At 38.3% G+C, this 27,735-nt stretch overlaps 1 protein-coding gene across 1 annotated transcript in view; it reads right to left on the reverse strand.

The window, feature by feature from the left end:
• The window catches only part of LOC138898158 (uncharacterized), a 43,395-nt gene extending 23,479 nt beyond the window's left edge, over positions 1–19,916 (reverse strand). The window contains exon 1 of the mRNA XM_070184199.1: positions 19,414–19,916. Within this exon, the coding sequence (XP_070040300.1) occupies positions 19,414–19,916 (503 nt within the window). The remainder of the gene's footprint in view (positions 1–19,413) is intronic.
• Between the last annotated feature and the right edge of the window lie 7,819 nt (positions 19,917–27,735).

The following is a 27,735-nucleotide window of genomic DNA, read 5'->3' on the forward strand; positions in this document are numbered from 1 at the left end:
CAAAGACATAACATTTTAACACACATATCATTCTTGAAAAGATTCCCGAAGGATAACATAATTTGATAGGACCATTCAGAACACATTTTGAATAGATAATTATCGACACTTTGCTTACTTGGGATGATTGCCTTTACTGGGAATAGCTCGGAATAAGAGAATAAGGAACTTGAACCAACCATACTTGAAACTTACGGGAACATCATGGAATTCAATTATAAAAGAGTAGTTTAGCCAACATACCTTGCTTTGAGCTTTCCTTAAATTACTACAATGTTCCGAAAATCCTAGCAACTTAAATCTAATATGAAACATAACAAAAGTGAACCATAATTAGGAAGATATTCTTTGTCTCAGGTCATTCGAGCATTTTATTAAGCACTAAGTGGGCAAATTCGTTACAAGGTTCTTTCACAATATTTATTTCAATTCACAACCCAATCCTTACTTATTTGAGCTTATCAATCTTCCCACAAACCTTACTACTACTTGCATGTATCAATAATACTCTTACACCCAAGAATCATACTCCGCATCACCCATTCTTTACCCCAAACTCAAAATTGAAAATTAGGGTTTGATCCTTACCTCTTGAGTGAAGATCTTGTGAGATTTCCTTGTTGGATTTCAAAGCTTTTAAAAGATCTTGATTAACAAAGCACTTGGGCTTCTTTCTCTCTCAAGACAAATCTCACTTCTCTTTAAAATTATTAGTTTTTTGCCTTCAAAGTTAGCCCAAAGGCTATTTATCAAAATGGGGTCGGGTTATAAAAATAGGGAAATGAATCCTCCGAACTCAGGTTTGCCATAGCAGAATGAACCGCAAAATGGGTATGCGGTCCACACAATGGACCGTAAAACTGGTGACCAGAACTGGGCTAAAATGGTCAGTTCTGCGACCATTCTGCGGTCCGCAGATCACTTTTGCAATCCGTAGAATAATTCTGCGGTCACAGAATTGACCGTAGAATCACATTCTGCCAGCCTTTGGAAATTTGGTCATAACTTTTTGTAAGGTTGTCCAACTGACGAACGGTTTGAAGAGTTAGAAACTATATATACGTAGATTGGATCGTGCAAAGTTTTGTCTTGCGCGTACTCATTTGGAACTTTAGTCTATTATGTAATTTCCAACTTGACTTGGACTTAGGGCTCTCCTTATACCCCGCATCACATATAATGTGCCTCGTACACTTATTATCATATCTAATTTATATCCATAATATTAATAGTCCTCACCTGCATACAAAATAATAGAATTAGCACACATCAACTTTCTTAGTAGTGCTTATGTACTGTGAAATTTTTCAGGGTGCTACATTCTCCCCCACTTAAGAACATTCGTCCTTGAATGAGGAGTAGAGTCTGTCCCCAAACATTTAACATAACCAGTTTCTTCTTCCACACATCTTAAGCTCCGATATTTTACTAACTCCTAGATTTTTCAGAAATTTCGGCAGAGTCAACCTTGTAATTGGGCCTATGCACCTGCCAGAGTAACACCAAAACAACTCTTAACAACACATCCTCAACTCAACAAAGCATCATAACATACAAATAATATAAATTTTAACATTACCAGAATTACATTTTCAAAAGTAGCATCTGGACATGAACTGCACATATTTAAATCGTAACAAAAAGAAAGTAACTTTCGATCCACAGTCATTTGACTATACACCAAGAGAGAAGATTTTATTTCCTTAACACTTTTGGCCCTCAAGGTGGCATCCTCGACTTACAGAATTTTCCACAACACATCAACGTAGACAATCTCAATTCTCGAACTTATACAACAAACATGGAAAATAGATACCCCTCATAATCCAATTATCCATTAACTTCACCTTAACTAGATTTCACCGGAACGACAGACAAAGTATTTCCAACTACCTTCTTAGACATAGACACATGAAACACCGGATACATGGAGGACAAAAATAAGGACACGTCATACTCATAGTTTGGCCTATTTCCTTCAAGATTTCATAAGGCCTAATGTGACTACACATACTTTACCTGCCTTAACAATTCACCAAATATATCCTACGCCGAACACCCAATTAATCCTTTGGCGACCTCCAACAATTACTAGCTTGTATATGAACATAAAACTTGCTATCTAATATATTTGATCACGGGATAACGCTTCTTCCTTGACATGCTTGAATCTTCAACCCCCATAGGTTACTATAAATAGGAAAAACGAGGCCGGAGATTGGGCTAGAATTGTTTTTTATTTTAATATTCCATCAATGTACTAGCAAGGCATTTCATTTGGTTATATCCTAAGAGACATGAAGTTTACTACCAATAGTTCTGACATGGTTAATAATTATGATGACATCATTGATTCGACAAATGAGGCATAGAGTTTCCTAGTAGTAATTAATAATGTTGGGACCATGTACATGATCTTGACGTATAGCCGGGGCCTTGTTACCGGCATTTCCATATTACTCTTCTATTGTACTTAGAGGCTCCGTAGATAGGTTGTGGGTTGTGGTTGATGTTGGGAATTGGACTAGAAATGTTGGTATTTGGAAATCTTCTTTTTTTCATTAATTCAATAAACTCGTAATATTTTGGAAACTATGAATGAAGCTGTTAATGAGAATGAAAATGATATTGTTAATAAAATACTCTCAGTGTTTGATTAATGGAGTACATCTCCTCTTATTTCATAAATGAGTTTGGGTAGAATTAAATCTAACAGGCTTGCTCGGCCAGGTTCTTTCGGTTGAGCGCCGATCACGTTCCTCGAGTTTGGGGTGTGACACATATCATATCTCAGTCTATGTTCATCATTCATTGTTACATAACATGTTATCATTATTGGGCTGAGTGTTATGAGATTGTGAGCCCTTGAGACTTGAGAGATTGATGATTGAGGTGGGCTTTAGAATCATGTTGGGAGTGTTATTGTTGATCTGGCTGCACGCTGCAACATGCCATATTGGCTTTATTACTATTATTATTATGCGGATTGGGTTGCATGCCGCATCAGGCCTTATTGGCTTTGATTAGCGCTTGTCCAGGCCTTATTGACTTTCGACACGGTTCATCTAAGTCAATTGATACGTCAATGATATCTCAATCCGTGCTAGGTTTAGCATGATGCATGTATATTTCAAATCATAGTGTGGTTTCTAGAAAGTTCTCGACTGGTACTCTCAAGTGAACAAATTGAGAGGGAAAGGCACGGGACCGTCGACTGCACCGCTGATCGACTAGTCTAGTGCAAATAATCCTTTCTAGTTTAAAAGGATGTTTTTTAGGAAATCACGGACACTCATCAAGCATCGCTATGTTGATAATAACCATGAGTGACGTATGATGTGGGGGGGGCATGCTTTATGCAAAAATAGTAACACGTTGCCAAATATTTGCATGATGAAAGTGTGTAAAAACAATAAACAATATAAATGAGAGAAAAAACAAAAAAGAGAAAGACAGAAGAGAAAAGTAAGTTTTATTCATGAAAACCTGCGAGAACGTAATTAAATGAAGCAAATAGGGAGATAGGGACGAGAGAGACATGATGTCGCAATCTTAAACAAGATGAAAGCAACGGAGGGAATGATGTTCATGTCATATCAAATAAATGGAAATAAGGGGAGGGGATATGTCATAGCAATTTAAACAAATAAGGGAAAGGATGTACATGTCATCAAATAATCCACATAAGTCAACTTCGTTATGGTACTAGCCTAAGTGTAAATCCCTAGCGGAGTCGCCATGATGCCGTGCCCCTTTTTCTCTCGAAAGCGGGTTTCGACATGTGACAACTCTTTTAAATGGGGGTATTAAATGAGAAGAGTCGCCACCAAATGATTTTGGGGTGCGTTAGGGGACCTATTTGCAAATAAGTATGTTTAACTAGTCTACGTCACCAAAGATGGTTTAAGGTATCAAATTACCTCAAAGAGAATGTGTTAGGCACTCTTCGAGGTCCATAAATGTAGGTCCCAATATAAGTTTAAACTCTGTGGGATTTTTGGATTACAATAGTCCTAAGTGATCATATAAGTGAGGGGAAGATAAGGAATTTAAAGGTTCTATTATGAACACATGCAAAGAAAATCGGGGAATAATTAGACTATATAGATAATCAGTACAAGTCTTTAGAGGTTGCAAGATACAACTTAATTTGACGACTATGTGTGAACAATAAACATATAAAAAAGGGGGTCCCGAGTTTTTTATCCTAAAGAATCACCCAGAACAACATAATTAATACTTCGCAACTCCCTTGATGTAGGGGTTGCTCATATTATTCAGCGGGAACAGACTACCATCTCTTGCAACCCGATTACTAAGTTAAAGTTGTTTACTTAAAGGCGCTTTAATTCAATTCTAGGGCGTGTCCTACGCGTGCACTACCCATCCCACGCCTACTCTCCAGGAGTCGTTAGACCTACTATTTGGGTGGTTATAGACTCTACTTAGGATGCTAAAAAAATGATAAAATGGGCATACATTCAAAACATATTGGACTTCACATAAAGAACATGAAGGGCTCAAGTTAGCCTCCACACATAAAAAACAAATGCACATGGGCAGATTAGGCAGTAGACAATTTCAGTATTAAGAAGCATTATAGCCGTTAAGTCGTTTAGGCATCATTTCTAGGTGAATCTGATTTCCAGCACTGTACTTGTAGCATTGCAGTTTTAGGCTAATAGATTTGCAGATTAAAAATATTACTTACATATAGGCATGTCATCTATATTGTTCGTGCATCGAGGCAATAAGACTCTTCAAAAGCCCAAGATTAACGATGTTGATTTATAGACATGCTTTCTAAGACGAGTAACAATATCTTATAAGCAGGATTTCTTACGATTGACAATTGAAATTGATTTTATGATACTTTGTCCCTATAGGCATGTCATCTAAGTGTATCAATACAATGAAGAAACAAAGTAATCGCTTAGTTGATTAAGGTCATAGAGTCATGATATCTAGATGAGCAGTGTGTGATTGATTGATTAATTAGTTGAAGCCCTATAAACATGATACCTAGATGAGAGTTAGTAAAAACACATGTTGTTGTATCATATAGGCATGATATCTAACACATAGTATTAGAGCAAATTGAGCTGATAACCAGTGATGTTTGAATCCTACAGGCATACTATCTAATACCGTATAGAAGTGGAGCATGTGAACAAGTGAAGCACTTAGATTCTTATGGGGATGTTTTCTAACAGTGTACAAGAATAGGACATGTTGAGCAAGATATTAAATAAAGTACTTAGACCCTATAGGCATGTTTTCTACCCTTTTATGCAAGAATAGAGTACACTCGTTTCCAAAGATTCACTAACTCCACAATTTTATGTTTACAAATCATTACAGGCCCAAAATAAAGAATACATGGTCAAATATTACAACTAAGACGAATACATGCCCAATAAACGTCGATGCATTCAATAATATCACACCCCAAAATCGAGCAGCGCGACCGACACTCAAGCGAGTGAACCAGACCGAGCAAGCCTGTTAGATTTTCTTCTACCCAAACTCATCCACGAATGAAGATAATACATAATTTCATTAATTAGACAAAAACGTGATCATGTCTACAATACCAATTCATTATTAATAGTTTCATTATTTTTAAAGTTTCAAATGGACAAATAATACAACCACCACATAACATATTTTGACTTTCCCAGCACCAATACACAAACCACACTATATCTACGGAGCCTCTATTGATAAAGAAGAGTACAATGATAATGCCGGCAACAAGGCCCCGACTATACCTCAAACAAAATACACAAAGAACAAAAGATACATGACCCCGGGATGAAGTGAGGCTCACCAAGTCAGCTGGGAAGAAGGTGTGTAGCTATCACTGATCAATACCTCCTGCTGAGCAGCACTTGCATTCATTTAAAGATGCAGTGCCCTTGAAAAAAAGGACGTTAGTACCGTCGAATAGTACTAGTATGAAAACCAAACACCAATTTAATAATTTAGAAACACAATATGTATATGATGAATCACGGCAACAATAGCATAATATAGATAACTGTTTAAACCATAGCAAGCTTATTAAAAGCAATCAATAACATTTATAGGATTTAAGATGAAATCCTCTATAACCATCTTCACACAAAGCGCCCGCGCCACCTCACCCGATGTATACAGGTGGAGGTGTGCGTTCAGTACCACAATTCTACTCAAGAGGTCCTGCCGCCTCACCCCAATGTATGCGGGTGGATGTATAACCAAAGTACCAAGAACCTACACAAAGCGGCTATTCCACCTTACCCCAATGTATGCAGGTGGAAATACATTAATGATACCAATACCAAACCCAAAGCGACCCCAATGTATGCGGGTGGAAATACATCAATGATACCAATACCAACACAAAGCGGCTATGCCGCCTCACCCCAATGTATGCCGGTGGAAATGCATCAATGATACCAATACCAACACAAAGTGGCTATGCCGCCTCATCCCAATGTATACAAATGGAAATGCATCAACGATACCAATACCAACATAAAGCGGTCGTACCGCCTGACCCGAATGTAAACAAGTGGAGGTGTATCAGAATCACAATCTCTACACTTCTTGGCATAATAACCTTCACATAAATCATGACTTGAAATTTTAACATGTGGATGCAAAATCCATAGTTTAGAACACATCCCCAATTTATAATGCAATATGATAAGAGCATTTGAAACACGAATTGAACGTATATCTTTATCACAAGACTTATCGGAATACTCGATTTGTAATCAACATCTTGGAACAAACAAGGATAATGGGAATTCCAATTCTTAAAGAAGAGTTTAGCCAACATACCTCACTTGAGCTTCCTTACACTCTAAATGTTCCGGAATTCTTACCAACTTCAATCTATTTTACAAATATAACAAATAGAACAAAAATTAGGAAGATCATCATGGTTCTAGCTCATTTGAGCATTTTATCAAACTCTAGGTGTGCATAAGGTTTCAAAGTCCTTTTATGGAGAATTCCATCATCCCACAACCCAATCTTTACCATGCCTAGTTCAACAATCTTCCTACACCCCTTGATATCACATGCATATAAAATAAACAACTCTCATGCCCAAATATTATCTTGCTAATTACCATTTTCAGATAATTTCAAAATCGAGGGTTAGGGTGTAGAATCTTACCTCTATGATGAAGACCTAGTGAGTTTCCCTTTTTAATCTTCCAAAACTTGAGCAAGAATTGAAGAACACCTCCTCACTCTAGGGCACTCTCTCTCACTCTAAAATGTTAGATTATAGCTAAAAAATGGCTCAAAGAGTGTATTTAACGAAATAGGGTCGGGTTTTAAAAACCCAAAAATGAAGCTCCGTAATAGGTTCTGCAATCGCATATGCGATCGCATAATCAATATGTGGACCACATATCGGTCGCATAGTCGCTGACCAAAACGACCAAAACTCTACCTGTGTCTGCGGTCACTATGCGGTCCGCATAACTGTTCTGCGGTCGCATAATGAACCGCATAACAGTTATATAGTCGCATAGTCGACCGCATAATTGCATCCCAATTGACCCTCTTCTTCCACAGTTCTGCAACCACTATGCGGCCCGCAGAGTGATTTTGTGGTCGCATAATGGACCGCATAAATGTGCTTTTCTGCCAAAAATGTTCCTTTACTTTTCGGTGCTTTGCTCAAGCCATAAAGTCCGATCCGCGGAGAGCTTGCGATACATTATAATACTCAACATGTAAAACCAATTCGGCACCATAAAACATTATTTTCTTTTGCAAAATTTTACCGGGCCTTACATTCTCCACCACTTAGGATCATTCGTCCTCGAATGAGGGTAAAGATCTCTTAATAGTATCTTATGCAACTCAATTTTCATACCACACACCAAAAGCCCCAAATTTGACTAACTCCCTAAATTTCCAAAAATTTCGCCAGAGTTTCCTTTGTAACTAGGCCTATCCACCTGTCAGAGAGCCCCAGAAACACATCCTAACAACATATAGAATCCAACGATGTAGCATAACACAAAACAACACCAACTGTGGCTTCACAAGCAATATATTACCAGAAAGGAACACCCTTAATGCCATTTGTATAAATGATACATAATTCATAGAAAGCAACTCTTAGAATCTTCATAGATCACAACTTTATAAATACATGGCTATTCAAACAAATAAGGATACTTTTTCTTCATTTCTTCCTCGTCCTCCCAAGTAGCCTCTTCAACCTGTTGGTTTCGCCATAACACTTTCACGGATGAAATTTCCTTGTTTCTCAACTTTTGGACTTGCTGATCAATAATAGAAACCGGAATCTCTTCATAAGTCAATTCTTCATTTACCTCAATAGTTTTAAGCGGAACAATGACTGTCGGGTCTCCAACTACTTTCTTTAATATACACACATGAAACACCGGTTGTACTAATGACATCATATGTGGTAGCTCAACCTTGTACGCCACCTCACCTATCCTTTGAATGATTTTGTACGGTCCGACATACCTCGGACTCAATTTACCTTTCTTACCAAATCGCATTACCCCTCTCATGGGGGGAACTTTCAAGAACACCCAATCATCTTCTTTGAACTCCAAATCCCTACAATTTACATCCGAATAGGATTTCTGGTGACTCTGAGCAGTCTTCAACTGCTCCTTAATGATTTTAACTTTTTCCATGGTATGATGCACGAGGTCTGGCCCTATCAACTTTGCCTCCCCAATTTCAAACCACCCAACGGGAGATCTACATATCCTACCATATAAAGCCTCGAACGGTGCCATTTGAATGCTAGCACAATAGCTATTGTTGTATGAAAACTCTATGAGTCGTAAATGATCTTCCTAGCTACCTTTGAAGTCTATAACATAAGCAAGCAACATATCCTCAAGCGTATGAATAGTCCGATGTGCCTGCCCATCAGTCTATGGGTGAAAGGTTATACTAAGATTCACCTTAGTACTCAAACCTTGCTGAAATTGCTTCCAAAAGTTAGCAGTGAATTGTGCTCCCCGATCAGATATGATGGAAACTAGAGTGCCATGCAACCTGACTATTTCTTTAATATACAACTAAGCATATTGTTCCGCTGTATCGGTAGCCTTAACCGGCAAGAAGTGTTCTGATTTTGTGAGTCGATCCACAATCATCCAAATCGAGTCAAACTTACGATGAGTACGAGGTAATCCTACCACATAGTCTATATTAATCATTTCCCACTTCCACATTGGAATTTCTATGTTTTGTGCCAACCCACCAGGCCTTTGGTGTTCGGCCTTCATGTGTTGACAATTTGGACAATTCACCACAAATTCCGCTACATTCCTCTTCATGTCATTCCACCAATAGACTTCCTTAAGATCATGATACATTTTCGTAGAACCTGGGTGCACGGAATACCTAGAAGTGTGACCTTCAGTCATAATTCTTTCATGGAGACGATCCACATTTGGAACACATAGTTTCCCTTGGTACCTTAGTGTACCATCATCCATACCAATAGAAAAGGCCATGGTCTTATGTTTAAGAATCCTCACTTTCAATTGCACCAACAATGGATCGTTGTATTGCTTCTCTTTGACTTCCACAACAAGTGATGATTCGCCCCTATTTTGCACAATTGCCCTCCTTCACTGGAGTCCGTAAGACGAACTCCCAAACTAGCCAATCGGTGAACTTCCTTGGTCAGTAGCCTTTGATATTCCTCCAAGTGAGCCAAACTACCCATGGATATCCGGCTAACAGCATCTGCCACAACATTGGCCTTCCCCGGATGATATAGAATATCAATATCATAGTCCTTGAGTAACCCAAGCCATCTTCTCTGCCTTAGATTCAACTCCTTCTGCTTGAAAATATATTGAAGGCTCTTATGGTTCGTGAATATATCCACATGGCCCCCATATAGATAATGATGCCAAATTTTCAATGCAAGTACCACTACCGCAAGTTCTAAATCATGTGTTGGGTAGTTCTTTACATTATTCTTGAGTTGTCTAGAAGCATAAGATATAACCTTTCCATGTTGCATTAATACACATCCAAGACCAATTCTTGAAGCATCACAATATACCACAAATCCATCTATACCCTCTGGTAGAGTTAACACCGGTGTCGTAGTCAATCTTGCTTTCAGTTCCTGGAAACTCTTTTCACAAGCATATGACCATTGGAACTTAATTGCCTTTTGCGTAAATTTAGTCAATAGAGAGGCAAGAGTAGAAAAACCCTTCACAAACTTTCAATAATATCTAGCTAAGCCTAACAAACTGCGAATCTCTGTTGGAGTTATACGCCTCGGCCAATTTTTCACAGCTGAAATTTTCTAAGGATCAACCTTAATCTTGTTACACCCCATATTTTCGTACGTAAAAGTACGCTATAAATAAATTAATGAAAGCTCGTAAATGAGATATTACATCCCAAATTTTCGTACATTAAAGTTTCGCCGTAAGTTAATCGACGTAAATTCGGGAATGGGATTATTTTGAGATTATAAACATTATGCTATTTCAAACAAGTGACGAGTAAATTGATGAAGGTGAAAGGGTAGGCAAATAGAAGAAAATGAATTTCGTCGAAGTTTGACATTTTGGATAAAATACGACCCGAGCTAAAATACTCGGTATTTATAGACTAGTACCATATAAGGTACCACATGGCCATGAGAGTAAGGTGTATAATGTATGTTAAAAGTGAGTAGTATTATAAGTAATTTGTGATAATTCTTAATTATATGGGTAATTGGTTAATTATTGGATAGTGGGAGATTATCAATTAATCATGAGATTAGTGGTTAATTAATGGTATTTTGGATAAAGCTTTAACTACAAAAATGTGTCAGTCAAGTCTTTATCAGAGTATGACTCTTAAAACCATAGAATAAGGTGGCATTAAGAGAGTCTTTTTGGTGACTTAGTCATTAAAGTCAAGTGGGGCCTAGCAAGCAAGCCATCGAAAGAAATCTGTTGCAACTCAAAGAATTCATTCTCAACTTTAAGCATATGTCAAATTCCAAAATATTAATCTTCACGAATTCAATATGAGATTTCATATGCATCTGCATATATCAAAGCAACGCCAGGCTTCAACAATTCAAAATGAAAGTGAGATTTTCCAATTATAACGGAGTACGGTGCAATCTTTCTCAAGAATATCATACGGATTTTCCCCTACTTTGATCGACCATTACGTGTTTTTGCAAAAGAGAATCGGTTCAGGTATGTTAAGGCTATCCATTCTTTCTTTTTGGTATGATAAATACGATACAAATGAAACAAGCAAATGCATAATTTCCATAAATGACTCTATTTATAGAAATATTAGGGGTGTTTATATTCTTGATTCCCCATGTGAATCATTATTATATGTTCTGTTCATTGGTCTCAGAAAAATACGTATTTTATAAAATTTATCTGACAGGCATATTAATTTTATGACATTCTGAGAAAATCTTATTAACGTATTTCATGAATATATACATGTACATTGACCCATGACCTGATGGCGTAATATACGCGTATATTATATGTATATGGGATATGGGATATGGGAAAAGGTTATGGCATTATATACGTACCACCACCTGATCACTTGGTATACGTTGATGATTTGCCCACAGTGGTCGAAATGATATGATGGGATGCCCTCAAATGCTTGATGATTTTATAAACGCATATACCTAAGCATGGTATGACATTATACACATATGCATGACATTATAAACGTGAAATGATTTACAGAGCTATTCAGACATACATGTTGAGTCTTTTATTCCATGTTTCTCTCTTATCTATTATTTACTCATTTTCATTCCTTACATACTCTATTCATTATTTTTACTGACATCCCTTTTGCTTAGGGATGCTGCGTTTCATGCCCGTAGGTCTCGATAGACAGGTCGAGAGTCCTCCAAGTAGGTGATCATCTCAGCAGAAGATATTGGTGAACTCCATTTGATCCAGAGTTGCTTGTTTGGTCAGTATGATTTAGATGTGTACGTTTTGGTATGGCAGGGCTCTATCCCTGCCTTTATGACAATCATGTACTTTTAGAGGCTTGTAGACAAATGTCGTGTACATGAAAGATTGTACGGCCTTGTCGGCCTATGTTTTGAGTTTATAAATGATCATGTTGGCCTATTAGGCCCGTATGTCACGTGTATATGATGCAGTAATAAGAAAGATACATTACATTGGTACTCGGTTGAGTAAGGTACCGAGTGCCCGTCGTGGCCCATTGGGTTTGGTCGTGACAAATCACCTCACTAGAGACTACATGACCCAAGAATATGACCGATTCAAGCCAAAATTCACACTTTGCAAACTTTGCATATAATTGGTGCTGATGTAGGGTTTGTAGAACTACCCAGAGATGATCAGCATGTTCTTCTCGACTTCATGAATATACAAGAATATCGTCAATGAACACTATCACAAAAGAATCGAGGAACGACTTGAAAATTTGGTTCATAAGATCCATGAAACCTACTGGGGTGCTTATTAGCCCAAAAGACATCACCAAAAATTCAACATGCCCATACCGGGTCCTAAAAGCTATTTTCAGAATATCCCGCTCCCTGATCTTTAATTGGTAATTTCGGATCTTAAATCAATCTTGGAGAAGTACCTGGCACCTTGCAATTGATCAAACAAGTCATCTATCCTTGGCAGTGGGTACTTATTCTTGATTGTGACCTTATTAAGTTGTCGATAGTCAATACACATTCTCAGTGACCCATCTTTCTTTCTTAAAAAAAGGACCGGTGAAAAAGGTAAACTAAACATGAATTAAGGACGGAGTGATTGGATAATAGTCAGCATCATGAGAATTTCAAATTTTGTTCCGGCGATAATAGAGTGGAAAATAGAAAAAGATTCATGAGAAATTCAGAGAATGGTCATTCAGGAAGATGCTTCCGTAAAGCAAACAATGTGAGCAAAGTTAAACTTAAGAGACTGTATATGCCAGTTATGCTAAGTGTCACCCTCGTGAATAAGGAATTTTATTATCCTTGATACAAAAGGATTGCCGCAAAGCAAGTAAGGGTCATCGATGATTTGAAAGGAAACTAAAGATGAAGAGCTAAAATATCTATAGGTAGATCCTCGTGGCTCCAACTCCTAGTACTCCCCTAAAGGGGGGAATATGGAGTGATGTGGCACTAAGTCAGAATTAAGTGATTCTAGAAACTATGGATTAATAAAGGAAAAATGTGATAAGAATGAGAAAGGGATAAGATTGCACTTATTCAAATCCTACAGATATGCTATGATTCCAGAACATTATGCAAACACGACATCAAGAAAAGGAAATAAGGGTTCCTGCCTGAGATGTTATTGATAGATAAAGAGCCAGTGCAGGACGTAAGTTAAGATAAAGGAAATGAGCCACGAAAGATTACGCAGCATATTGATTTGAGAATGAGCCAATGAATAGTTAGTAGTTGATTCAGGAAGAGCCTAGTTATGGCTAGACAAGAGGATACAGAAAAATCAATATATTGTGCAAGATAAACATAGTGAACCCCAACATGGGAATTCTATCTCGCAGATATGACATTGTAATACTTGAGAAATATTCAGATAGGAGTTGGGTTGTTAAAGGTACCATATGAGTGTTACGGAAAAAAAAGAGAGTGCCACTAGGAAGACAGTCAAATATCAGTTCAGAAGCAACCCTACAAGCTTAAGGGCGTGGAGGTAAGTAACTACGGAATAGGCGAGGAGGGACATAAAAAACAAATTCCTTCAAGTATGCGATGCAATAGGCTCGCAGCTTTACAAGAGTTAGAGGGTCCTCCCTAAGTACTACAATGAAAGACTAGCTGAGGAAATAAGGAAGAAAACTTCAACCTAAGCACAGTGATCGAAAGAATAAATGGTCATGTAAAAACAGTGTCACAACAACATTGCATACACTGCATAAGAAAGTGGCACCTATTGTGGCTAATGAACAGGAACATGAAAAAAAAATAAAAAGGTGATATTCAAGATCATATGGGTTGTATGGAATTCCAATATGTGTGGGCACTAAGATAAGCCAAGTATTCATGCAACAAATGGCAAAACGACTAGGAAAAGTAATTGCTTACATTTAAAGAAAGCTGAGAAGGAACGAAAGAAATTATTCGATCAATGATCCAGAGTTAGTTACATTATGAACACACTTAAGAGTTCAGAGTATTATCCATGTAGCATATATATTGACAATCATACAGCCATAGAAGACTCCGGTATAAGTCAAAAGAAATAATTAAGCCCAGGGTATAAACAAATCATTGAATTGTTAGAAGATTGTATCATGGATATTCTATAGCACCGATGGAAGGGGAAAGTAATAAATAATACTAGGAGCCACAGATCAGAATATTGCTCAAGCATACATGAAGGCTGATCAGAAGGAAGAGGAAACTAAAGAGTTACATCAACCAAATGAATCAGGAGTCTAGTTATTGGACCCAGAAAATTTTAGACATCATGATAGAGAATATTGCAAAATCACTCTTAATATCAGAGGTGCAAGAGAGATAGTACAATAGCGATATTTTGTAATGGTTGTACAATAAAATTAGTTAGAAGAGTACTAGCCTTATAAGAAGTCAATATGAAGCTCCCACCGGATTGTGTATGCACCAGAGGTGCAAGTGTTACAATAGAGGTCCAAGTTGTGGATGTGAATTATGAGGTTATGAAAGGGATAGAAGATGTGATGCAACATTTTAAAGGAATGTAAGGTAAAGGTGAACAACGTACGAGATACTCAAAAGCAGAAGGTTGTAATTGTCCATACTGCGGAAAACAGGCTAGAAGCACTGGGATTCAATATCCAGGAATGATAGCAGCATCATAAGTGGCATATTTTCCAGCCTATGATTTCTAGGTACCGAGAGATCTAGCCAAGAGAGTAAAGAAGAGTAAGAGACGACGTGATGTCTCGCTTGATGTTCCATAATAAAATAAGAAAATCTATGGTGCAAACAAGTTGAAGGAAGGTTCCGAGTAGTATAAATAGATATGTATAGGTCGTAAGCTAAAGTATAGTAAAGTGACAAGGTTTATAAAAGAAGTAAAGATAAGAAAGGGAAAGTGAGAAGGTTATGAGAAATGGATAAGTCCTTAGGTTTAAGCCCATGAAAACAAGAAGAGCTGATGGTTTCTCTATGTTATACAAAGCTCAGTATAGCCTGAATGAACTCAAATAAGGCTAAGGCTAATAGCATTCAGCAGAGGTGGAATGTTGCCCTGGAAATAGAATCAAGGTGTAATTGTGATAGATAAAGGATGGCGTTGGGTAATGATTTCATGAATTGTACAGGATTAAAATACCCACGTAAGGTAAATAACATTGGGATGCTATGAAATACGATTATGGAATTATAGTATTATATCGCCCCCAAGTGGATCAGGAAAATCACTTCAAATGTTCTATGATGCAAGTTATCAGTGGTAGATTGTAGATCAATATTGAGGTGAATCAATAACGGATGGATAACCGGGTCTATAAAATAAGATATAGCAATATTCGTAAGTATGACTAAGTACTGAGCGAAGAACTCCAGTATACCTACAGATGCCTAGAGGGACATTTTGTCAAGCTCTGTATATGTTTAAAGTGAGGCCTAGAGATGGACTAACAACTGCAGGAAAAAGGAGAGAAGAGTCGCATAGGCGCACTTACAAGGTCAGAGTCGTACAGGCTGCATGATATAAGATAGCAACAGTTAGAAGATTGGAAGGATTCCGACCATAAGTCGTGGTGTGAGAAAGATGACTAAAGGGGGGAATGCCCTGGCATTTGGGATTCATTCATATAACAGTTGCCAAGATGGCAAGAGGAGTACTAAAGTATTCGCAAGAGCTATGGGTTATGAGAATGATAAGTGCATCAATCAACATTCAAGGACGAATGTTCCAAAGGGGGGAATGATGTTACACCCCATATTTTCATACGTAAAAGTACGCCATAAATAAATTGATGAATGCTCAGAAATGAGATATTACATCCCGTATTTTCGTACGTTAAAGTTTCGTCTTAAGTTAATCGACGTAAATTCGAGAATAGGATTATTTTGACATTAGAAGCATTATGCTATTTCAAACAAGTGACGAGTAAATTAGTGAAGGTGAGAGGGTAAGCAAATCGAAGAAAATGAATTTTGTCGAAGTTTGACATTTTGGATAAAATACGACCAGAGCTAAAAATACCCGATATTTATGGACTAGTACCATACAAGGTACCACATGGCCATGATAGTAAGGTGTATAAGGTATGTTAAAAGTCAGTAGTATTATAAGTAATTTGAGATAATTCTTAATTATGTGCGTAATTGGTTAATTATTGGATAGTGGGAGATTATCAATTAATCATGAGATTAGTGGTTAATTAATGGTATTTTGGATAAATCTTTATCTCAAAAACGTGGCAGCCAAGGCTTTATCAAAGTACAACTCTTAAAACCATAGAATAAGGTGGAATTAAGAGTCTTTTTGGTGGGTTAGTAATTAAAGTCAAGTGCGGCCTACCAAGCAATTCATTGAAAGAATTCTGTTAAAACTCGAAGAATTCATATTGAAACTTCAGAGAATTCATTTTGAACTCCAAGGCTTTCAACATGAGGCATCTCAACTTTAAGCATATGTCAAATGCCAAAATATTAATTTTCAAGAATTCAATATGAGATTCCATATGCATCTGCATATATCAAAGCAACACCAGTCTTCAACAATTCAAAATGAGAGTGAGATTTTGCAATTATAACGGAGTACGGTGCAATCTTTCTCAAGAATATCATACGGATTTTCCCCTACTTCGATCCACTGTTACGTATTTTCGCAAAGAAAAATCGGTTCAGGTATATTAAGGCTATCCCTTCTTTCATTTTGGGATGATCAATACGATACAAAGAAATGAACAAATGCACAATTTCCATAAATGACTCTATTCATAGAAATATTAGGGGTGTCTATATTCTTGATTCCCCATGTGAATCATTATTATATCTTCTATTCATGGGTCTCTGAAAAATACGTATTTAATAAAATTTATCCGATAGGCATATTAATTTTATGACATTCAGAGAAAATCTTATTAACATATTTCTTATGAATTTCATGCATTTATACATGTACATTGACCCATGACTAGATGGCGTTATGTATGCGTATATTATATGTATATGGGATATGGGAAAAGGTTATGAAGTTATATATGCACCACCACCTGATCAACTGGTATACATTGATGATTTGCCCACAGTGGACGAAATGATATGATGGGATGCCCTCAGAGGCTTGATGATGTTATGAACGTATATACCTAAGCATGGTATGACATTATATGCCTATGCATGACATTATAAACATGAAATGATTTTACAGAGCTATTCAGACATACATGGTTAGTCTTTTACTCTGTGTTTCTCTCTTGTCTATTATTTACTGATTTTCATTCCTTAAATACTCTGTACATTATTTGTACTGATATACCCTTTTTCCCGGGGATGCTGTGTTTCATGCCCGCAAGTCTCGATAGACAGGTCGAGAGTCCTCCAAGTAGGCGATCAGCTCAGCAGAAGATATTGGTGAACTCCATTTGCTCCAGAGTTGATTGTTTGGTTAGTATGATTTAGATGTGTATGTTTTGGCATGGCGGGGCTCTGTCCCGACCTTTATGACAATCATGTACTCTTAAGGGCTTGCAGACACATGTCGTGTATGTGAAAGATTGTACGGCCTTGTCGGCCTATGTTTTGAGTTTATAAATCATCATGTTGGCTTATTAGGCCCGTATGCCATGTGTATATGATGAAGTAATAAGAAAGATACGTTATGTTGGTACTCGGTTGAGTAAGGTACTGGGTGCCCATCGCGGCCCATCAGTTTTGGTCGTGACAAATCTCCTCACTAGAGACTATATGACCAAAGAGTTTGATCGATTCAAGCCAAAATTCACACTTTGAAAACTTTGCATATAACTGGTGCTGATGTAGGGTTTGCAGAACTACCCAAAGATGACCAGCATGTTCTACTCGACTTCGTGAATATACAAGAATATCGTCAATCAACACTATCACAAAAGAATCGAGGAACGACTTGAAAATTTGGTTCATAAGATCCATGAAAGTTGCTGGGCGGTTTATTAGCCCAAAAGACATCACCAAAAATTTGAAATGCCCATACCGGGTCCTAAAAGCAATTTTTAGAATATCCCGCTCCCTGATCTTTAATTAGTGATTTTCTGATCTTAAACCAATCTTGGAAAAGTATCTGGCACCTTGCAATTGATCAAACAAGTCATCTATCCTTGGCAGTGGGTACTTATTCTTGATTGTGACCTTATTAATTTGCCGATAGTCAATACACATTCTCAGTGACCCATCTTTCTTTCTTAAAAAGAGGGCCAGTGCGCCCCAGGGCGACACACTTGGCCGGATAAAATCCTTTTCTAACAAACTTCTCAATTGTTCCTTTAGCTCCTTCAATTCTCTCGGTGCCATTTTGTAGGGTGGAATAGATATAGGATGCGTGTCTGGCATCACATCAATCCCAAAATCAATCTCCCTGTCTGGTGGGATCCCATGGAGTTCATCCGGAAAGACCCCCCGAAATTAATTCACAATAGGTACAAACTCAAGCGTAGGTGCCTCTGCATCGGTGTCCGTAACCCAAACCAAATGGTAAATACACCCCTTGTTGATCATTTTCGTGGCCTTAAGATAATAAATAAACCTACCTTTCGGCACTACATCATCACTCTTCCACTCAATAACCGGCTTATTTGGAAATTCGAAACTAACAGTTCTGGTTCGGCAATCAAGCTTGGCAAAACATGAAGAAAGCCAATCCATCCCCATTATCACATCAAAATCGACCATTCTTAATTCAATAAGATCGGCCACAGTGTCCCGACCACGCAACGTGACAACACAATCCCTATAAACCCACGCGGCCAAAATAGACTCACCAACCGTAGTAGATACAGAGAATGACTCATGATGTTGTTCTGGTTCTATCCCAAATTCTACAGCAACATAAGGAGTGACATATGAAAAAGTGGAACCCGGATCAATAAGAGAATATACATCATGGGATTGGATAGACAATATACATGTGACAACATCTGGAGAAGTATCTAATTCCCGACGCCTCCGCATAGCATAAAATCTGTTGGGTCTTCCCGAATATTATGCACCACCTCTAGCTGTACCACGCCCTACGGGTGCCTTAAGCTGGAGTTGTTGTGGATGTAGTAGCTGTAGAATTAGCTGGCTGTGTCGTACCTCTGCCTATAATTCTGCGGGACGAGCGACAATCTCTCTCAATGTGACCCCTCACAACACACCCATAGCATACTGGTAAGTCCATGAAGCAGGTCCCAAAGTGCATTCTACCACACTTAGGGCATGGAAACCTCCGTTGCTGAAACCTTCTGACGGGCCGACCTTGCTGGTGAGTTCCCGTATTGCGATGACTAGGTCTAGATGACTGTGCACCCATCAAAGGTTGGGCGAATGAATGGGATGGTCCTGATGACCATCCCCTGAATGCCGACCTACCAGCACCACCACCGGAAGAACCACTAAAGTTGCCCGCGGACCGGGCCCTGCTGCTACTCTGACACTCCATTCTATTCTTTAATTTGCGGGTCTCTGTGGCTTGAGCAAATGCCACCATCTTACCATAGTTCATATCGGAATTTAAGGCAGTTGTAGAGGCCTCATTAATAACCAAGAGGCTAAGGCCCTGAACAAACCGGCGCACTCTAGCCTCCATAGTGGGCAACATGTGAATAGCATACTTGGACAGGCTCGCAAACTCCATATGGTACTCCCACACATTCATACTATCCTGCTTTAGGCTTTCAAATTCAGCGGCACGAGCTGCCTTAGTTTCGGCAGGCAAGAAATGATCCATAAAGGGCTTCCCTCCTCACGGGATTCCACCCACAACTCAAACTAAGAATAGGCCACCCCTTTCAGGCGATAAGAGGACAACTCTACTCCCTCCATCTAACCCGTAAACACTGGAGTATCTAACTGCAGAAACTTGTTCACCCTGGAACTAGCAGGTTCCCTTGGATGACTGGAAAAAGTAGGCACAACACTCGATCTCTGGGCTTGAGAAGCCACTATCTGTGTCAATATCTGTATGGCTCCCCTAAGATCAATATCAGACACACCAGAATTGGAAGCTGGAGCTGGAGGTGGAACTGGAATATCATTTGGAGGAACTGTTGCACCTTTAGTAGGTGTAGGGACAGGTGCGGTCTGATCAGCTGTGGTAGAATTGGGTAGTGTAGTTACTTAAGGAATATTCTAACTCCTCGGGTGCTCACCCGCATCATCAATTAGTGGATCAACTGTCACTCCTGGGGTGAAATTGGCTCTTTGGCCAATTCTTGCCTTCTTCTTAGGTGCCATGTACTGAAAATTAGAGCAACTCAAAAGTTAAAGGAGGAACAATCTTACAACCAGCTTTATTGCACGATCAAGAACATGAAAGAAGGGTATTATTCTTAAATGCCCATGTAGCATCCTAATTATAGATATGGTCGACAACACACCGGTAATAAGGACTCTAGTAGACACGGTTCTGCGACATCCTAGGACACTTTAATACCTTAGGCTCTGATACTAAGTTTGTCACGCCCCAAAACCGAGGAGCGCGACTTGCGCTTAACCGAGTGAACCCGACCGAGCAAGCCTGTTAGATTTCCTTCTACTCAAATTCATCCACGAATGAATATAATACAAAATTTCATTAATTAGACAAAAATGTGATCATGTATGCAATACCAATTCATTACCAATAGTTTCATCATTTTTAAAGTCTCAAATGGACAAGTAATACAACCACCACATAACATATTTTGACTTTCCCAGCACCAATACACAACCCACACTATGTCTACGGAGCCACTATAGATAAAGAAGAGTACAATGATAATGTCGGCAACAAGGCATCGGCTATACCTCAAATAGAATACACAAAGAGCAAAAGATACATGACCCCAAGATGAAGTGGGGCTCATCAAGTCAGCTGGGAAGAAGGTGTGCTGCTATCACTGATCAATACCTCTTGCTGTGGAACCACCTGCATCTATTTAAAGTTGTAGCGCCCCCGACAAATGGGACGTTAGTACCATCAAATAGTACTAGTCTGAAAACCAAATACCAATTAAAGAATTTAGAAATATAATATGTATATGATGAATCAGGGCGACAATAGCTTTATATAGATAACCGTTGAAACCATAGCAAGATTATTAAAATCTATCAATAACATTTATAGGATTTAAGTTGAGATCCTCTATAACCATCTTCACACTAAGCGGCCCCGCCGAATCACCCGATGTATGCAGGTGGAGGTGTACATACAATACCATAACTCTACTCAAGCGGTCCTGTCGCCTCACCCCAATGTATGCGGGTAGATGTATAACCACAGTACCAAGAACCTACACAAAGCTACGCCGCCTCACCCCAATGTATACGGGTGGAAATACATTAACGATACCAAAACCAACACAAAGCGGCTATGCCGCCTCACCCCAATATATGCGGGTGGAAATGCATCAATGATACCAATACCAACACAAAGCGTCTATGCCGCCTCACCCCAATGTATGCGGGTAGAAATGCATCAACGATACCAATACCAACACAAAGCGGCTATGCCACCTCACCGCAATGTATGCGGGTGTAAAAGCATCAATGATACCAATACCAACACAAAACGGTCGTACCGCCTCACCTCAATGTAAGTGGGTGGATGTGTATCACAATCACAATCTCTACACATCTTGGCAAAATAACCTTCACATAAATCATAACTTGAAATTTTAACATGTGGATACACAATCCATAGCCTGGGACACATCCTCAATTTATAACGCAATATGATAGGAGCATTTGAAACACGAATTAAACATATATCTTTATCACAAGACTGATCGGAATACTCGATTTGTAATCAATATCTTGGAACTTACAAGGATAATGGGAAATCCAATTCTTAAAGAAGAGTTTAGCCAACATACCACACTTGAGCTTTCTTACCCTCTAAATATTCTGGAATTCTTAGCAACTTCAATCTATTTTACAAATATAACAAATTGAACCAAAATTAGGAAGAGGATCATGGTTCTAGCTCATTTGAGCATTTTATCAAACACTAGGTGTGCATATGGTTTCAAGGTCCTTTTATGGAGAATTCCATCATCCCACAACCCAATCATTACCATGCCTAGTTCAGCAATCTTCATACACCCCTTGATATCACATGCATGTGAAATAAACAACTCTCATGCCCAAATATTATCTTGGTAATTACCCATTTTCAGATAATTTCGAAATTGAGGGTTAGGGTGTAGAATCTTACCTCTAGGATGAAGACCTAGTGAGTTTCCCTTATTAATCTTCCAATGAGGGTGAAAATCTCTTATTAGCATCTTATGCAACTCATTTTTCATACCACACACCAGAAGCCCCAAATTTGACTAACTCCCTAAATTTCAAAACATTTCGCCATAGTTTCCTTTGTAACTAGGCTTATCAACCATTTAGAGAGACCCAGAAACACATCCTAACAACATATATTGAATCCAACGATGTAGCATAACACAAAACAACATCAACTGTGTCCTCACAAGCAATATATTACCAGAAAGAAACACCCTTAATGCCAATTATATAAATGATACATAATTCATAGAAAGTAACTCTTAGAATTTTCATAGATCACAACTTTATAAATACATGGCTATTCAAACAATTAAGTATACTTTTTCTTCATTTCTTTGTTGGCCTCCCAAGTAGCCTCTTCAACATGTTGGTTTCTCCATAACACTTTCACGGATGCAATTTCCTTGTTTCTCAACTTTCGGACTTGCCGATCAATAATAGAAACTGGAATCTCTTCATAAGTCAATTCTTCCTTTACCTCAATAGTCTCAACCGGAACAATGACTGTCGGGTATCCAACTACTTTCTTCAACATAGACACATGAAATACCTGGTGTACTAATGACATCTCAGGTGGTAGATCAACCTTGTACGCCACCTCACCGATCCTCTGAATGATTTTGTACGGTCTGACATACCTCGGACTCAATTTCCCTTTCTTACCAAATTGCATTACCCCTTTCATGGGGGAAACATTTAAGAATACCCAATCATCTTCTTTGAACTCCAAATCCCTACGACGAACATCCAAATAGGATTTCTGACAACTCCGAGCAGTCTTCTACCGCTCCTTAATGATTTTAACTTTTTCCATGGCCTAATACATGAGGTCTGGGCCTATCAACTCTGCCTCCCCAATTTTGAACCATCCAATAAGAGATCTACGTCTCCTACCATATAAAGCCTCTAACGATTCTATTTGAATGCTAGCATGATAGCTATTGTTGTATGCAAACTCTATGAGTGGTAAATGATCATCCCAACTACCTTTGATGTCTAGAACACAAGCACACAACATATCCTCAAGCGTCTGAATAGTCCCGTCTGCCTGATCGTCAGTCTGCGAGTGAAAGGATGTACTAAGATTCACCTGAGTACCCAAACCTTGCTGAAATTTCATCGAAAAGTTAGCAATGAATTGTGCTCCCCGATCAAATATGATGGAAACTGGAGTGCTATGCAACCTGACTATTTCTTTGATATACAACTGAGCATATTGTTTCGCTGTATCGATAGCCTTAACCGGCAAGAAGTGTGCTGATTTCGTGAGTTGATCCACAATCACCCAAATCGAGTCAAACTTACGGGGCCTTACAAATAAGAATTTCTATAATACTCAACACGTAAAACCAATTCAGCACCACGAAACATTATTTTCTTTTGCAAAATTTTACCAGTTCTCACAAATAAGCTCATTTTTTGCACAAATAGCAAACACACCAAAACTAATAGTAGGCAATGATACCTCAAGAACTGGATTATCAGACCACACATAGGAGAAAAGGTTTGATATTTCATTCTTTACCTTGTAATCCATAGGCGGGAGTAAACAACATAGCATTAAACTAGGCATGGAACACACATTAAAGTTACAATGGTAACACATTTTGGCTAACATAGTTGAGAACTGACTTTAGTATAATATTAAGTCTCACAGAAATTATCCAACATGAACTAGAACACATGAATTAGTCTATCACAAGAATGCAAAATAAAGTAGGGATATCATCTCAGGACGAGCAACAGGTATAAACATTCTGACACATAAAAACCCACCAGGCTAGTCATGCTCGAGGTTGTGAGAATCATTCATGCCGAGCACATACCATATGCATACATCGAAGGTAGAAATTAGGCAAGTTCAGAGCCATGAAATAAGTGGCAAAAATGTACATATCATAAATATAAATGAAAGGGAATGAAATTTCTTAGGCCAAAGACACTTACCAGTTGTAGATGAACAAACAAACAAGTAAAAAGAAGCAATCTCAGTAATATTCCAATCATCAATAGCAATGAACAGCATAACCCCAAAATCCCAGTGCATCAGAGTTCCCAAGGGTTTCAAGTGAACCCCAAGTAGTGCTCGCATCGAGAAAAGGTAGAAATCGAATTTCGATGGCCTTGGCTTTCAGCCGACCAAGGTCTCAAAATAAAGAACAGTATGAGTGAGAGTGAGAGAGCAATAGCAGTAGTTTTACATGGTATTCAATGCAATATCGTTAAGAGTTGAAGGGGAAGCAGGGAAAGGGGTTTATACAATAGTAAGATCAAACGAGTAAACAAGGAAGGAAAATTAAGCACACATAAATAAGGAAAGAAGAAAAATACACATGCAATCAGTAAAGTAACCGGAAAGGAAATAAATCAAACTCCAAACCCTAATAAGGGATTGGTGCTTAAGATCGGCCAACTGGTATAAGGAATCAGACCTTTCTTTATCTATATGGACAAAATATTGTCCAAATCTCAAAGATTGAAGTCGATTGATATCTGATCTGGAGATGGTACTTGCCAAAATTGGGCAAGTACTTTTGTAATACCATAAATGTATGACCAGTAGTAGAGAAACATAGATGTGGTAAGAAAATAATGATGGAATCCCAATATCAACGGGATTAGGAGAGGGATTTAAGGGAGAGGCAGCTAGGGTTCTTTTAGAAGAGAGGAGATGAGGGTTTAGAGGATTTGGGGGAGGTTGTCTACGAAGAATGGGTGTTAGGGTTTGGACCGGGGATGATTAAAATAGGGTAATGGCATTGAGTCATTGATCATTTGAGCATTTAAGATCAACAGACAAGATTAGAGGAGAAGCGGGGCGGGTCGTAGAACGGGTCTCGACCGGGTTATGATTAAAGGGGTCATTTGGTTTGGGCTAGGGGGATTAGGCCAAGGTTTTTTGAGGTATGGGTTGGTATTTGGGTCCGAAAATTTGTTTAGGATAGGTCTATGAAATTAAATATGCAAATATTGTTTAAAATAATTTATAAAAATGATTAATAAATAGTAAAAAATATTATGCAGTAAAATGTTGAGAAATAATAGCTTAACATTATGAATTTAAAAAACATATATGTGGGTGTAAATAATAGATTTGGATGATTCAGTCATCACAAAATAATTTTGAAGGGCAATTAGTAAATATTTGAACAGTAATGCGAGAAAATAAAGGACTCAATTTGTAAGTCTGAAGAGCTCAACAATTATGAAATCTTCATAATGTCATGTATATGGGTATAAATGTCATATCATGCATAGGTTTATGCGTACATAACATCATCAAGACTCTGAGGGCATCCCATCATATCATCTCGGCCTCAGTGGGCGAAATCATAAACATATGCCAGTTGATCAGGTGACTGGTGCATATATAACACCATAACCTTTCCGCGTAACACATATACATATAATATACGTGTATATAATGCCATTTGTAAAAGTTGCATGTTTGCTCGTTTCGTTTGTATCATATGGATCATTCTAAAAGGAAAGAAGAGATAGCCTTAACATGCCTTATCACTTGCCTATCCAATGACCACGTTGAAATCGACTCATCGCACTTTAATCTACAACAATGATAATAATGCTATCGTTAATCTATGAAAGATGCAACTATCGTACAACGAACGACAAGCTTATTTATTATTAAAACGGGAAGCATCTCCCTTGTTTTCCTTTCTTTCCCCAAGTCCATAAAAAACAACAAGATCACATACGATCTTCAACTATATACTTTCAGCACAACAACACACCGAACAACCCAACAACACAATTCACCCTACACAACAACAAGTGCACAAATGTCACCATCAGAAAAACAATGTGCACAAAATATTTTAAAATGTTTATGTTTTTTTCAGTTTGTTTCTACTACTCAAACTAACAAAAGCAAAAACAATCAAACTAACTAAAGCAACAACTAACACTAATATACTTACAACATACAATATCCCCCACCCCACATTTTAAGTTGTGGCATGTCCCTATGCCACACAATTAAAGAGCATAAGGTAGAGGAAACTTCCCTGAATATCTAGTCGGGGTCTGAATCAAAGTAGGGATCCATTCCACAGGCCCTAACTAGTGCACACATCCAACTATTCTACATAGAGATTTTAGGGAAAAGTTAAAGCAGGCATGTGCTTGGTCTCTTCATTAGAGTCCTCCCTTCTTGAAGTTTCCTCCTTCTTCTTTTTCTCTACTCCCTTCTTACCTTTTTTCTTCTTACCATCTTCAATTTTTAGCTCATCCCCACTTTCTTTTTTAGGTATTACCTCTTTTTGGACTGGAGTGGGATCTTTCAATACTTGCGTGCTTCTCAAGATCACACCATTTACCGTTTCTTTGGGATACTTTTCAGTATCAGCTAGCAGAGTACCAGGGATTCTTTTAGACAATATATTTTCAATTTGTTGCACTTGTCTCTCCATGTTACGCAAATCTATTCCAAGTTCTTTATTAGTTGCACCATGAGCATTTAATCTCTCATCTATCTTGATAATGAAAGACTTCGTCAAATCTTATAACCCAGTCTAAATTGGCTGTTGAGACCGAGACTGCGGCCTCTCCTGAAATCTGGAGTTATTTTGTTTCCATGCATTTGTTGTACCCCAGGTGAACTCCATGAAAGATCGGGGTGCTTCGGACCCATTGCATTGAAATTATAATTACCCACAACATTCACTTCCTCCATGGTAGCTTGACACTCATGAGTAGGGTGTCCTCTTCGACATATATCACTTGCTGCATGAGGCTTGTTATGTACTGAGGCTAAGGTAAGATTCCTTATTTCATTTGCCATGGCATCAAGTGGTACCTGCATAGATGTGTTAGTATTAACCTGGTGAACACCGGTTGATCTTCTTCTTTCAGCAATCTTTGAGGGCCACTGATTTTCATCTTCAAATAACTCATCTAGAATTGTGACTATCTCTTCTGCAGTCTTTTTCATCAATGGATCTCCAGCAGCATTGCTCAATGTTCTACGTGAGGTCGATGTCAATCCATCCCAAAAGTCCTGGAGTTGCCTCCAGTGTTCAACTCCGCTATGTTGACACTTTCGCACAATCTCCTTAAACCTCTCCCAAGCTTCAAATACAGTCTCAGTCTCATTATGCCGGAAGTTATGGATTTCTCTTCTAAACTTGCCCGTCTTAGCTGAGGAGAAATATATAGCAAGAAATGTTTTGGTCATCTCCTCTCATGTTCTAATTGATCTCTGGGTCAAGATCCGAAGCTAATGCTTTGCATCATCTTTGAGAATGAAGGGG

This window comes from Nicotiana tomentosiformis, chromosome 8, assembly GCF_000390325.3.
Source record: "Nicotiana tomentosiformis chromosome 8, ASM39032v3, whole genome shotgun sequence".
Taxonomy (NCBI): Eukaryota; Viridiplantae; Streptophyta; class Magnoliopsida; order Solanales; family Solanaceae; genus Nicotiana; species Nicotiana tomentosiformis.